This window comes from Prorops nasuta, unplaced genomic scaffold (assembly GCF_024137725.1).
Source record: "Prorops nasuta isolate Cenicafe-Biocafe unplaced genomic scaffold, Cenicafe_Pnas_1.2 PNAS00001, whole genome shotgun sequence".
Taxonomy (NCBI): Eukaryota; Metazoa; Arthropoda; class Insecta; order Hymenoptera; family Bethylidae; genus Prorops; species Prorops nasuta.
This window is the reverse complement of record NW_027116798.1, coordinates 9,037,967-9,053,088: the sequence shown is the minus strand read 5'-3', so window position 1 is coordinate 9,053,088 and position 15,122 is coordinate 9,037,967. Positions and strand designations below refer to the sequence as shown.

General features: G+C 41.3%; 1 protein-coding gene across 1 annotated transcript; it reads right to left on the bottom strand.

Moving 5' to 3' along the window:
* Window positions 1-748: 748 nt before the first annotated feature.
* Window positions 749-1,425, bottom strand: LOC136774231 (uncharacterized). Its single transcript, XM_066728405.1, has 2 exons — window positions 1,056-1,425; window positions 749-989 (listed from the first exon to the last, which is right to left on the bottom strand). Exons 1-2 carry the CDS (start codon window positions 1,255-1,257, stop codon window positions 832-834), a joined length of 360 nt encoding a protein of 119 aa, XP_066584502.1. The 5' UTR covers window positions 1,258-1,425; the 3' UTR covers window positions 749-831.
* Between the last annotated feature and the right edge of the window lie 13,697 nt (window positions 1,426-15,122).

Genomic DNA, 15,122 nt, shown 5'->3' with positions numbered 1-15,122 from the left:
AGTGGTAGTGAGAGTAGCAGTAGTAGGAGCGGTATCATCTACGAGAAAAAAAAAATTAGGAAAAATTATACTACTTATCCAAGCACTTGATAGTTTTTTTTTTTTCATCGATTCTTACCGATTGTTGGAGGTTTCCGTAAATGAATTCGACAGTAGCTGGAGAACGTCATTATCCTCGTCGAACCGTATTATATTTTCTGGAGAAATTTATTGCTCCCAAATTTCTGGCTCCCACTCTACTTCACTACTATAATCTAATAGATTAGCCTCATCATCATCATCATCATCATCATCATCATCAATATTTGATGTTGATTTTTGCCGCTGAAGCTTCTTCCTCAACATTCTGACAATCGCGGTCAACGCGTTGTTATTCACTTCACCCCAATCTCCTTCCAAATCTACTTCTTCTTCTTCTTCCTCCACAAATTCATCCATATTCTGAATGTTTTCAATATTTTGTTCAATATTTTGTTCAGTAGTTAATCTGTACAATTTAATTGCACCCATTTTTTTTTCTTGTTGAAACTGTCACGTCAAGCAAACTCGGTAGACTGAGAATGGTAGAGATGTAAGCTCAATACGAAATGTATAATTATTATTATTTTCTCTATCAATACGTATTAGATTTCTCCACTTCACAATAGCTATTAACAGCCTCCTCCTCTTCTACTACCTCGTCCATACTTTGGATGATAACGTTTTTCACGTGAATTCAAGGTTGAGGAGCAGGGGTTTGCTAGTTGAACAATCGTTGTAGTTTTTTAAATAAAATTAATATATATTTTTAATAATATTTCTACAATAATTTTTAAACTATTCTATAAAAATTTAATAATAAAAGAAAAAGAAATTTGGTGATTCATCTTCCTTCTTAGTCTGCTTTGACACATTATCTTTTTCCTCCTCCTCTATTTTTTTCTCCTCTTCCTTCTTCATCTCCTTTGACTCAATATCTTCCCCGGTCTGTTTCTCTTCGTCTTTCTTCACTTTAATTTAAAAATACAAACAGGTAATAATTATGAAAAGGTAAAAAAGATAAAGTTAATACTTACATTCTTCCTCCTCTATTTTTTTCTCCTCTTTATCTTCTTCTTCCTTCTTCGTCTGCTTCGACTCAATATCTTTTTCCTCCTCCTCCTCCTCTATTTTTTTCTCCTCTTTATCTTCTTCCTTCTTCGTCTCCTTTGACTCAATATCTTTTTCCTCAGTCTCTTCGTCTTTCTTCACTTTATTTTTTTCTTCTTCCTTCTTCATCTCCTTTGACTCAATATCTTCCCCGGTCTCTTCGTCTTTCTTCACTTTAATTTAAAAATACAAACAGGTAATAATTATGAAAAGGTAAAAAAGATAAAGTTAATACTTACATTCTTCCTCCTCCTCTATTTTTTTCTCCTCTTTATCTTCTTCTTCTTCCTTCTTCGACTCAATATCTTTTTCCTCCTCCTCTATTTTTTTCTCCTCTTTATCTTCTTCCTTCTTCGTCTCCTTTGACTCAATATCTTTTTCCTCAGTCTCTTCGTCTTTCTTCACTTTATTTTTTGAAGAAAAAAAAATACAAACAAATAATAAATATAAAAATATTAAATAAATACTTACAGTTTTTATGCAAATAATGGTGCAGTTTCCGTTCATACTCTTCGAAGTAACGATTGAAGAAATCGTTAATTCGATTGACGTATTCCTCTGTCAATTCTCTGGGAAGAGTGGGTGAAAGAGGAACAATATCCTCTTGAATCATGATTAATTTACACTTTTCGCAGCTCATTTTTTCTTACTGTCACCGACGATGTTGTAACATTGAATGAGGCTGCGAGGACTTGTTTTCCCCTCTTTATTCCTCCGATGAATTTTAAAGAGTCACATTTTTGATTGTATCCACTTGGCAAAAACTGACACCTCCTCGTACGGGCAGTGGATACGTTCATTGTTCAAGTTCTTCTCTCGAACGTGTAAATTGCACGGTGTTTTTTCAAAATCATATAATTCAATTAAATCCTTAAACTTAGGGCAACCATACACTTCTAAATTAATATTATCCACATTCATCCTATTCAATAGATTTTTTTCAATGTTCCCTCCCTTGTAGGCTACTACGGGATTCTCGCACGTTAGGCAACCTCTAATAAAATCTTCCACATCCTCCTGCTCGTATTTCTCGAATCCCGTATCACTGTATTTTATACCATGCACCATATTTAGCAAAAACCACACAGTTTTTTTGTCTTTTTCACTAAGGTTTTTCATACTGTCACGCAAACGAAAAGATGCGTAAGAAATTTGATTACTTTTTAAATCAATTATAGCTATATCTTTATATTTAAGTTCTTTTTTATAAACTAAGAAACCTTCTATATCCATTATGTGAGTTATTCTATGCATTGTTGCGCTATTCTCGACGAAGATAAAAACTGAAATGAAGCATCTCCGAAGAAATATCTCCGTAGAGAGAGAAAGATTTTTTAAAAATATAAAGTTACATTCGATAAGGAGTCCATTGTTTCTTAATCTCTGGAAGATATTTTTTTTTTCCGAAGAAACTAACAATGGGAAAAAAATACATTCGATAAGGAGTCTTAATCTCTGGAAGATATTTTTTTCCGAAGAAACTAACAATGGGAAAAAAATTCTTAGAAAATATCCCCTCCTAAAAAAAACATTAAACTTTCTTAAATGTAACAAAAAAAGAAAAAAAAGATCGTTCAGTATTGCATCGAGCGACTGACGATAATGACACCGACATTCGTTGATTTTCAAGGTTTTGTATTGACCGACAAGAGTTTTATAGTTAAAGAATTTGCGGTGTTGCGTGATAATGAAGTGTATCACAATGTATTTTCACCACCATTTCAAGAAGCTTGGTTGAGCGATCTCGAGAGAGAACAGAATGAGTAAGTATTTTTTTTTAAATGTAATGTTTTGTATATAATTTTTTTTCTTTTTTAAAGTGGGCTTTATTTTAATCGACATGGATTCAATTGGACCGACGGTCATTCACCTTATTACAAGCATAAAGATGTAATAAGAAAGTATGTAACGTCGTACGATGAAGATTGGATTTTCGTGAAAGGACGGGAGAAATATGATTGGTTGAGAAAAATTTGCAACTTAGAAAATATATACAATGCGAAGGAGTGTGAGTGGGGTAAATTTTGTCTTGGATGGAGTAAAAATTTCGAACCACCGTTACCCAAGTGTATGAATCATTATGGTATATGTTCACTGCAAAATGTCTACTATATGAAATCTGTATATGATCAATATATAAAGGAATAAAAGACTTCTGAAAAAAAAAAAAAAAAAAAAAACAATGTATATCAATGTTAGTATGCATCTCAGACGAAACAATGGGATGTGTAGATACCCCTACTTCCATTCTCTATTCGATATATATAAGCGTTACTCTTCGCGAGAGACGCATTCGCAATTATTAATTTAAGAAAAACACCAAAATGTTGACGGAATTGCGAAGAAAATTTTTTACAATTAATAGTGCGAATGAGTACGATGCGTGGGTACTGGAATGTCGCGAGCATATTCGACGATTGAGCAACGCGGATCGAGCTTTACCCGTTGGAACGCGTCAAAAGAATTTCGCCGAAATCGCGTGTATAAAGTGTCTGTTGCTACGAGCGCAGAGGGAATTGAATTATATTAAATCGGGTGCTGGTTGTAGCAATGACGTACAAGGACTTACCTGGGAGGAGCTTGATTCGGCGTTTCGAAGTCGAATATGCAGCGGCATGGTAGTTAATAGTAATTATATAGAGCCTAAGGATTTTTTAGTAGACGCGGAAGTATTAGTGCGTACGCGTATAGATAAGGTATTTGTTAGTGCAAATAGTGTTAAGGTTAATTGTGTATTTAACGGGCAATTCATCTCTAAGGACCAGAGTGATGATAAAAACATTAGTACGACTAATGCTACATTGTACAAGACTGATAATTTTAGTGATTGGTATAGGAAAAACATTTTAGACGTTATTATGAAAAAATTAAGTGAATTTCAAGAGCGTGATAGTGGATGGACTTTGCACAAAATTCATTATTTAATAGTTAACATTAATCGTTTTAACCCGTTGCACGCGGGTTGTAAAATTAATCTGCCATCCGCTATCACGAGTAGGAAAGCTCTGATAAATTTAGAAACCAGTGATAATGCATGTTTCGCGTGGTCCGTGACGGCGGCACTCTATCCAGCGAAACCTACGGCTCATCCAAATCGTACGTCCTCTTATCCACATTTTCGGACGGTTTTAGACGTCGGTAGCCTAACCTTTCCGACTACGCTAAAACAGATCCCGAAATTCGAGGTGGATAACGACGTGTCGGTGAACATCTTCACCTTGGAGAATGAAGAGCAAAATAGCGACGCAAAAATTGTGCCTCTTCAGGTGACGAAGAAGAAGAGATCGAGGCATGCTAATCTTCTTCTTCTCGTCAACGATGAACAGGGAGCTGCACATTTTATGTGCATAAGGAATCTCTCGAGACTGGTGCGAAGCCAATTCACCAAGAGAGAAAATGCTCATTATGTATGCGATCGGTATGTATTAATAATGATACAAATATAACTGCATATGTTTTATTTTTTTGTATAACTGCATATGTTTTATTTATTTTTTTTTTTTTTAGATGTCTCCACTTCTTCCGCACAGTGGAGAGGCTCGAGTCGCACGAGCAGGATTGCGCGCAGCTCAACGATAACCTCCGCTTGATGTTGCCGAGCAAAGCCGAGGATCGCTGGGTTTCCTTCAAGAACATCAAAAATGGGGAACGAGTACCATTCGTCGTATACGCGGATCTGGAGTGCATATTATCAAAAGTTGAACAATCGAACAGTAGTGATATTTATCAGAAGCATGAACCTATTAGTGTAGGCTATTATTTAAAAAGTGCTCGCGATGCGTCACTCTCGAAATACGATGCTCATCGGGGTGCCGACTGCATCGAATGGTTCGTACGCGAGCTCGAGGTCATTGCGCGCATCGCGAGCGAGAAACTGGGGACTGTCGTGCCCCTGCATAATCTTAGTATTAGCGAACGATCGCGTCACTATAATGACCCCAATTGTCATATATGCAAAAAGCCGTTTCTTCCGAATCAACTACGAATTCGCGATCACGATCATCTGACCGGCAGATACAGAGGACCGGCTCACAATAATTGTAATTTAAATTTCAAAGATTCGCATGTCATTCCAGTAATTTTCCACAATTTTTCCGGCTATGATTCACATTTCATTTTCGAGACGATCGCTAATTTGTACGAGGGATCGGTATATCTGCTGCCTGTGCATAAGGAAAAATACATTTCATTCACCAAATATCTGCGAAATTATAATATACGGCTGAGATTTATCGATTCGTTCAAATTCATGGCCTCCAGTTTGGACAAATTGAGCTCGTACTTGGCGGAATCTCAGCTGACAAATTTGAGGTCACAATTTTCGGAATTGAGCGTCGAGCACTTCGACTTGCTTACGAGGAAAGGTATTTTTCCTTACGACTATGTAGATAGTGCGGCTAGATTGGAAGAGACGGCTTTACCACCGCGGCAGTCGTTTCACAACAGACTGTCCGACAGCGATATCAGCGAGGAAGCATACAATCATGCCGTAGAGGTATGGACCAAATTCCACATGCGCACACTTGGGGAGTACAGTGACCTGTACCTGAAAACCGATGTCCTATTGTTGACCGATGTTTTCGAAAGTTTTCGCGATAGTTGCATGCTAAATTATGAGTTGGATCCAGCCCATTATTATACGCTACCGGGCTTCACCTGGGACGCAATGTTGAAGCATACGGGAATCAGGCTGGAGCTTTTCACGGACGTGGATATGTCGCTGTTCGTGGAGCGCGGTATACGCGGTGGTTTGAGTCAGTGCTCCCATCGTTACGAGAGGGCCAACAATCGGTACATGCGGGACTACGATCCGGCGGAACCGTCGAAATATCTCATGTATTACGACGTAAACAATCTGTATGGGTGGGCAATGTGTCAGCCGCTGCCCACCCATGGATTCCAATGGATCGAGGACGCTGCCAATCTCGATGTCTCCGCTATACCCTCGGATCATTCCGAGGGTTATATTTTGGAGGTCGATTTGGAGTATCCGCGCGAGCTTCACGACAAACACGCGGACCTACCGTTCTGCATGGTGCGCGAGAAGCCGCCGGGCGCGAGCCAGGAGAAGCTGCTGGCCACTTTAAACGATAAGACCCGTTACGTAATACATTATCGCGCTCTGCAACAATGTATGCGTAATGGACTCTTACTGAAGCGTATACATCGCGGTTTAAAGTTTCAGCAGTCCACCTGGCTTCGCGATTACATCGAGCTGAACACGCGTTTGCGCACCGCGTCCACCAATGAATTTGAGAAGAATCTCTTCAAGCTGATGAACAACGCGGTTTTCGGTAAAACAATGGAGAACGTGAGGAATAGAGTTGACGTGAGGCTCGCAACCAAGTGGGAGGGAAGATACGGGGCGGAAAGCCTGATTTCCAAACCGAATTTTCACAGTCTCGCGATTTTCAACGAGAATTTGGTCGCGATTCAATTATCGAAATTATCCGCGAAATTTGATAAACCCATTTACGTGGGAATGAGTATTTTAGATATTTCAAAAATTTGCTTGTATGAATTTCACTATGACTATATGCTTCCTACATTCGGCGGTAAATGTAGAGCGATGTATACCGACACGGACAGTCTGATATACAGTGTCGAGTGCGACGACGTTTACTCGGTCATGAAACGCGATCTCGCGCGATTCGACACCAGCGATTATCCTGACGATAATCGGTATGACTTGCCACGCGTCAACAAAAAGATACCCGGTCTGATGAAGGACGAGAACAATGGTCGTATCATGACCGAGTTCGTAGGACTGAGGGCAAAAATGTATACTTTCAAGGTGCAGGACTGTGCGAGAATTACCAAAAAAGCCAAAGGTGTCAAAGGTTACGTTATCGATAGAAATATAACATTTGACGACTACAAGGATTGTTTGAACAATTTCACCGTACAGTCTCGCAGTCAAAATTTAATAAGATCGAAGCTGCACCGAGTTTTCTCGATCAGTCAGCGGAAGGTCGCCCTCAGTCCGTACGACGACAAGCGTTTCGTTACACCCGACACCGCGGCGACTCTACCCTGGGGACATTATAGTCTAAAATTATAATTTATTTATTGTTTTTATTTATTCGCTTTATTTAGTTATTTATGTATTTATTCTATATTTTGATACATCTTAATAAAAGTTTTTATAAAACATTGCTCTTATTTATCCAGGAATTGTGCGTACTGTCGAATCCCAGCCACTTAACGAACACTTTTTCACCCTTTCTGCGCAATACTCTCTCCACCAGATACACATCGGGATTGATGGTTTTCGAAAGCTCGTATTCGTAAAATCCACCCAACAATTGCGTGCCCCTGGAATCCTTGAGGAGATACGTAGCGGGATTGGTACTCTGCACTTTCGCCACCTCGAATATTTCGGTCGTCCAATTTGGCGTGTAGCCTTTGGCGAACATCTGCTTGTATTTACTGATTCGTACGAAATCGCCGACTTTGAACTTGGCACGACCTGTGACCTTGATGTGACTGTATACTGTCTTGAGTAGCTTATCTGCATGCTCGGGTTTCACATCCACGGGACGCATTCCCGTGGTACGATGCTTTCGCGCATTGTACGCATCCACCAACTCTTGCAGCATAGCGCGCCACTTGTAATTGCCGTTCAGCGTAAATCGTTTCCACATTTCCGTCTTCAACGTACGATTCCAGCGCTCGACTATCGACGCTTTCATCACGCTGTAGGTCGAGTAGTGATTTATCCCGCGTTTCCTCATCAACGCCCGAAAGTCACTGTTGTAAAACTCCTTGCCGTTGTCGGTCTGTAAATTTTTCGGACATCTACCGCCGTTCTTCAGTAGGATTCTCGTCATTGCCGTCGTCACTTCTCCGCCGCTCTTGGTCTTCAATGCCACCGCCCAAGCGTATTTCGAGAGGGTATCGATTACAGTGAGAATGTACTGGTGACCCGCATCGACGTAATTGCGCATATCAACAAGATCGGCCTGCCAGAGATCGTCGAAGCCGCGCACGATGACTCTTCTGCGTGGAAAATTTATCCTCGCCGGTGCGTGGAGCTCCTCCACCAACTGTATCTTTTCTTTGCTCATTTTTTTTTTTTTTTTCGAAATTCCTAATGAAAAGTGTTGCTAAGTATTGCTCTTTCCAGATCTCTTTTACTCACTTTATCATCCAATTTTTCGCAAATTGTTTGAAAAATTTGGTCCATCTTTTTCTCAAATTGTTCATTATGTGTATTCAATGCCATTGTCAGATATTGCTTGAATTCAAGCAGTAAATGCTCTAAATTGGGTTCGTGTTTCCTACTCTCACCATCCAGTCCAATTCCAAATTTATTTATCGACATTTCAAATGCACTACTTTGTATTTCAAAAATCAGTCTCTTTTTCCTCGCTATTATTCTTCTTTTTGATGGCTCGTAATGTCGAGAGTAAACATTCTACGATGTATGTTAAACAAATGCAAATTTCACAACAGCAGGAATCAGACATTTAATTTTTTTTTTTTACCTCGTACTACCGAAAGACGTTGATATTACACTGAGGTAAGAGTGTAACGTGCAACTTTCTTTATACGATGAGATCCTCCTCGCGCAACTCCTCGATTATCGACTGTATCTCGTTGTGATGACTCGTATTACCGGCAGCCACCGACGCGATCAAAAGTCTCAAACGTTCGATCAATTCATTCGGATCGTTCCAATGTACGTAGTTGATTGGTCCCTCGGTGACACGCATTAGTCCTTTACCCCTTTTTTTCGATGCTGTTGATGCTGCGCCTGACGGTTTACTTGCGCCCGACGGTTTACTTGCGCTAGACGGTTTACTTGCGCCCGATGTTGACGCGTCAGAAGTTGACGATTTTCTTGCGCGTGATGTTGATGGTAACCGATAAGGCGGTAAAATAGGTTTTCCCAATAGCAATGGTTTCATAATTTCTGTATATTTTGCACCTCTATTACCTTTGATTTGTTTTAGACTATCGTTTAACAGTTTATGCGCTTTAGTTTGATTGAGAATACTCTTGTATCGTTCCAAATCGTCGGGTTCTATAATGGCTCGATTGGGTTCTCTCATGAAAATTAGTTCATAAGTACCTCTTGTACCGGTGTATAACTTCTTATCGAGAATAATATCTCCCTCATGACTTATTTCAAATTTACATTTACCAAGCGTCAGTTGATCATCTTCATAACGAGGTCCAAAAGCATGATCAATCAAGTTCTCCCTATCAGTCAGAAGTAATTTAATATACTTGCCAGGGATCGGATGTAATTTAATATGTTGAAAGACATGTTGAAACAAGCCTGGTTCCTGTTTTTCATCAACATTTAATTTTTCTAGCAAACTTTTTTTTGAATCGGGCGATGGTTGATCGGTTATAGAAGACTCGTCGTCGTCGTCGGTCATGAAATCCAATGGATTCGTAATAGTTTCACTAATATTACTACTACTAAGATTCTTTGCTCGTTTATGCGGTGTCGATGTGAAGTAGGCTCCCCTCTTCAATTTATCGTTGTATTTGACAAATGAACTATTTGTGTTATCCTCCGTTTGCGAAACGAGTTTCTTCAATGGTTCGACTATCGGCTTGAATGTCTCATTCAAACTGCTCTCCATTATCGCCTTCTCTGATTTCAAGGCACGATGCTTGTCGCGAATGACCTCGCTCGTCTTGGCGATCCTCTTCAGAAGCGATTTTTCATCCATCGCGATGCTGTATAAAACAGCTATCCCCCGAAATGAACGGTTTTTAACCGACCTGTTGCGATGCTGTATACAACAGCTTTCCCCGAACCGACACGGGTTTTAACCGACCTGACGATCCGAACAGCCTGCGCTCCAGTATCAAACTGACACTCAAGGCCGTGATCGTGAAACCTTACCGGCCTGTTCACTCGATCGTGGCGTACTCGTTGAAACCTTTGCGATAACGGCCGTTCCTCAGAGTGCTATCCTTGTCTATTACCAAGAAACCGTAATCGCGACTCCAACAGGTCGAACACAATGTGAGAAATTTCTCATACGACATATCACTGTTGACATGATCGTTGAAAATATGCTTCAGATTAGTTCCATCCTGCTTAAATATTATTAGCAAGTTTGCGTTATCTCGTATCAGATGCTTCGGTATTTTCGCATAAGTCTGACAGAGGTAGAAACAATCGATGTTGGAATGTCTACCCATGCAAAAGTAGTCCCTTATATTGTCCTGCTTGTCGTTGGCCACATCGTCGAATATGAAAATGGAATTCGGCTTTGCATCCGCGACATTCACAACCTCGCAATTGTTGGAAAATTGAAAGTAACCAATTTCCTCCGTTTCCTGCAGAAGCTGCTCCAGATATCGATACTTCGGTTGCTGCAGCGACTTCGAGTAGACGTACAGGTTCTCGAATCTCACACCGTGCGGACTCTCTATGAGGCTCAGCAGCACGTTTGTCTTACCGCAATTCGACGGACCGCAAACTATGCAGCGTATCGTAGATGGTAATAGCGATCCGTGACGTTTTCTTATTTGCGCGGTAGCATTGTGAGCATCCAAATTTGTCACGCGAATAGTCGGCACGTGCTTCACGAAATGCATCCTCGCTATTGACCTTCGGCAACAGCCGTATCGTTCATTTATATTTCGCGATTCACGGAACTATTCGGTCAGTTGCCATTACGATGTCGTTCATTATAGTCGTCGTCGATTCCCTGCAGAACTTGACGAATCATCAGCTCGAACACATACCGAAGATCGTATTGCTCGAGTACTTTCCAGACAGTATCGCGAGTGTGTGGGAAAGATTACCTCGGCACATTCGCGCGGACTCGGATGTGCAGCAATATCAATATTGTTTGCAACATTACAATCTACCTGATACCACTCACCACGACGGACCACCGAGACGGATAAAAGACTGTTACGTTTGTCAGCAAGAGAAGCAGTTGCTTTAAATGTCTGGATCGTTCTTCAATAAAGTCTTGAAAAAATTGCCATTTGAGCTGCACGTGCCCGGTTACAATTATTGCGGGCCCGGCACTCGACTTCGCGAAAGATTGGAGCGCGGCGATCGTGGTATAAATCCGCTGGACGAGGCCTGCCTCGATCACGACTTAGCATATTGGCACAACGAGGATCTACCGGAGCGTCATCAGGCCGATAAAGTGCTAGCGAGGAGAGCGCGTGAACGTATTACCGCAAGAGACGCGACATTGGGTGAACGCGCGGTCGCCGCAGCCGTATGGGCATCGATGAATGCTAAGCGTAAACTTGGCTTGGGATTACATAATATTGTTGCGATGAAGAAAGCAGTAGCGGCTAAAAAAAAGAACAACAAGAAAAAAAAAATTGGTATTACGAGGAAGAGAAGAATTCGAGTGCCGAGGAAACGGGGTGGTATAATACCTATACTTCCACTACTAGGTGCAGTCGGAGCACTTGCAGGTGGGGCATCGGGTATAGCGAGTGCTGTAAACCGTGCAAAAGCTGAGAGAGAAGGATTGCGGGAAATGCAACGTCACAATCGCGCGATGGAAGCGTCGCGCGAGAGAGGTAGAGGTCTTTATCTGAAACCGTACAAGCGAGTCGTCGGAGAGGGTATCCGTGGAAAAAAAAAAACAAAAAAAAAACGACAAAAAAACGGTCGAGGAAGAAAATGAATGAGGGAAAATTTCGTCGTTGCGATGCTCTCCCGGATTCAGGTCCTACTAGTAACGTACAATTGGCACTCATCTGCCGACGCATACCATACTTCCGTGGAGTCTTTATGCGCACATCTCTGCCGCTAGACGGGCCGCGGTGCAACGAGTGCGCGATCGTGAATCTCGACGATCAATGCGGTCCTGGTACCCACTGGGTAGCCTACGTCAAGCGTAACGACATCGTCCTATACTTTGATTCCTTCGGAAATTTGAAACCGCCGAAAGAATGTGTGCGTTACTTTGGCCCTAACGTTACAATCTACTACAATCATGATCGATATCAATCGTACGATAAAAGCAATTGCGGTCAGTTGTGCGTGAAATTCCTGCGAGAACAGATACTTTGAAAAAAAAAAAAAAAAAAAAATGTCTTTCACCATGACATTATCGGATCGTAAATCAGTATTAAATTCAGATTTCTTTCCCCCCATCAATCTGCAAGACGATCGGTACGAGATCGGTCTCGTGGACATGCAAACGTACAACTCGATAGCCAATGTGGACGAGACGAATAATAAGTTCTACTACGACAACGATAAGGTACTGACGATACCCAGAGGCTCTTACGAATTGAGTGCGATAAATGAGTATTTGCAGTCTCAAATTTCTGCGAGACACGAAATTCAAGACGACATTGACAGCGTTATTCTTCTACGAGCGAATAACAATACACTGAAGAGTGAAATATTCTGCAAATATTCGATTGACTTTGGAAAACCGAATAACATTGGCTCGCTACTGGGCTTCTCATCGAATCGCGTGATCGAGCCGAACGTCCATGCTGAATCCGACGATACCGTGGACATTGTGAAAACAAATATTCTACGCATCGAGTGCAACATTGCGGGTGGTGCGTACACCAACGGTAGACCACGACACATTATTCACGAGTTCTTTCCCAGCGTACCACCGGGCTATAAAATCTCGGAGGCACCGAAAACCGTCATTTATCTACCGGTCATCGTCAGAGTAATCGACCGTCTCACGTTACGTATCCTCGATCAGGACGATCGTCTCGTAGACTTTGGACGTGAAGAAATTACCATAAGATTACACATTAAGAAATGTTAATTTACAAAAGTAGTAGCGAGGATTATAAAGCGGTGAAACTGGATGAAACGTTCGCTAGTCGTTCGTCCTACGTGGAGTCGAATACACCGGCTCGGAGTGAAAATCGCGACAAGAGGAGCTTCCTGCTAACGAGAAGAAATATCGAATTTTTACAATCATTGGGATTCACCGTGAAGAGATTGGGCGAAGGTAGTACATAGTGGAACAATGGCAGATCCCTTGAACGTCACCGCACCGCTGACCTACGACAATCGCATCACGAAAATGGAGATGCATGCCTACAATCCGTATGCGAACGCCTCGTTGGCGAACAGCGACGAGATTCGCATTCCCATACAGCAGCAAGATTTGATACTCCTGCCGTGCGAGAGTTATCTCTACGTCGAGGGCCAGCTGGTGGAGGGTACGCGTGACGCGAGCGCCACCAACGATGATACAGTTACGCTCGACTGCAATTCCGCGGCTTTCCTCTTCGACGAGATTCGTTATGAATTGAACGGTATCGAGATCGACCGATGCAGAAACGTCGGTATTACCAGCACTCTGAAGAATCTCGTTTCCCTGAGCACCGAGGAGAGCGCCAGTCTACGTCATTCCGGATGGTTCGTCGCTACGGCCAGAGACCGGCTCAAAAAGGAGGCGGCTGTTAAGAATTTCAGCTTTTGCGTGCCCCTGAAAATGCTGCTGGGATTCTGCGAGGATTATCGGCGAGTCGTCGTTAACGCGCGTCACGAGCTCGTTCTCATTCGCGCGCGCGACGATACAAACGCCATTTACTCGGCGGTGAAAATCACCGATTCGTCGATCAAGCTGCTACGAGTGCAATGGAGAATACCCCATGTGACTCTGAACGAAATTACGAAACTCCAATTTCTCGGTATCGTCGAGCAGGACAAGAGTCTGTCACTCGCTTTTCGCGCCTGGGAACTTTACGAGTATCCCCTTCTGCCCAAGTCGCAGCGACACACGTGGTCCGTGAAAGCGTCCACGCAATTGGAGAAGCCGCGATACGTCATTCTGGCGTTCAGAACGAACAAGAAGAGTAATCAGCACGAGGATGTGCTGAGATTTAATCATTGCAAAGTCCTCGATGTCAAACTCTATCTGAATTCCGAATCCTATCCGTACGATCGTCTCGACACTGATTTCACGAAATCCCGCTACTCCGTCCTCTACGACATGTATGTAAAGTTTTTCACCTCCTATTACGCTGGTGAGAAACTCGGGAGACCCATGCTCGACTATACGGACTTTTTGACGTACGGGCCGCTCTTCGTCATCGACTGCTCGCATCAGAACGAGTCCATAAAAACCGGCACGGTCGACGTTAAACTCGAGATCGAGTGTATGGAAATCATTCCGGATAATACTACAGCCTATTGTTTAATCATACACGATAAAATTGTACAATATAATCCTCTTACGAATATTGTTAGAAATGTAAGTTAAAAAAATAAGAAAACAATTTTTATTAAATAAATATATAATAAACAACAAATTTATTCATTATTTTTTGATACAAAATACCTATCAAACTTTAGACTTAAATTCCACGTTGTGATATTTTCCTCCTTTATATAACATTATTAAATTATTGGATGCTGCAGCCTTTTGTAGGTGCTGCAACTGCTCCGTATCTTCCGCCAATTTTGCCATTCTCCCTGGCAAGAATACCCAATCGGTTGTTGACAGCTTTACAATGATTTTCATTCCATATTTTGTCATAATTTTGTCCACTTCGGAAATATCGTATTCTTGATTTTCCGTCAAGCTATTTAATTTCACAAAATTTTTTGGAATGACGCTTCCCAATTCATTGATTTTATTGAAATTCATTTTTATCTCTATGAAAAAAAAAAAAATGATTAGTCTCATTAAAGTTAAAAACTCAATTAAATAATGCATGTACTAATCGAATGAAAAAAAAAAAATATCCTTACCTTTTTTATGTAACAAACAAGTTTCTTTTTAATGCGTTCAAACACACACACACAAACTTATTTTTTCTTAATAGTTTAAGCACGCGTGGTACGACTATGCAGCTCTCGTTTAACAGACTGACTTTTTATATGAACGATATTGTCATATATTAAGCGTATGCAATGTTTGGAAGGGGTAATTTTTGTTTATTTTTTTTCTTTTTTACTTGCGATGAATTTCCATTGTGATTGATCTATAGGTTTATCACAGTATAACACAATAGGAAAAAATATCTATGGATATCACTATACGGGGATTATTCAGAGGGTATAGTGT

What these genes read in the sequence shown, in the direction of transcription:
- LOC136774231 (XM_066728405.1), bottom strand. Translation starts at nt 1,257, where the DNA reads ATGAAGAAGGAAGAAGAAAAAAATAAAGTGAAGAAAGACGAAGAGACT. An exon ending in AAAAATAGAGGAGGAAGAAT is followed by an intron (nt 990 to 1,055) that starts GTAAGTATTAAC and finishes TTTAAATTAAAG; the next exon opens with TGAAGAAAGACGAAGAGAAA.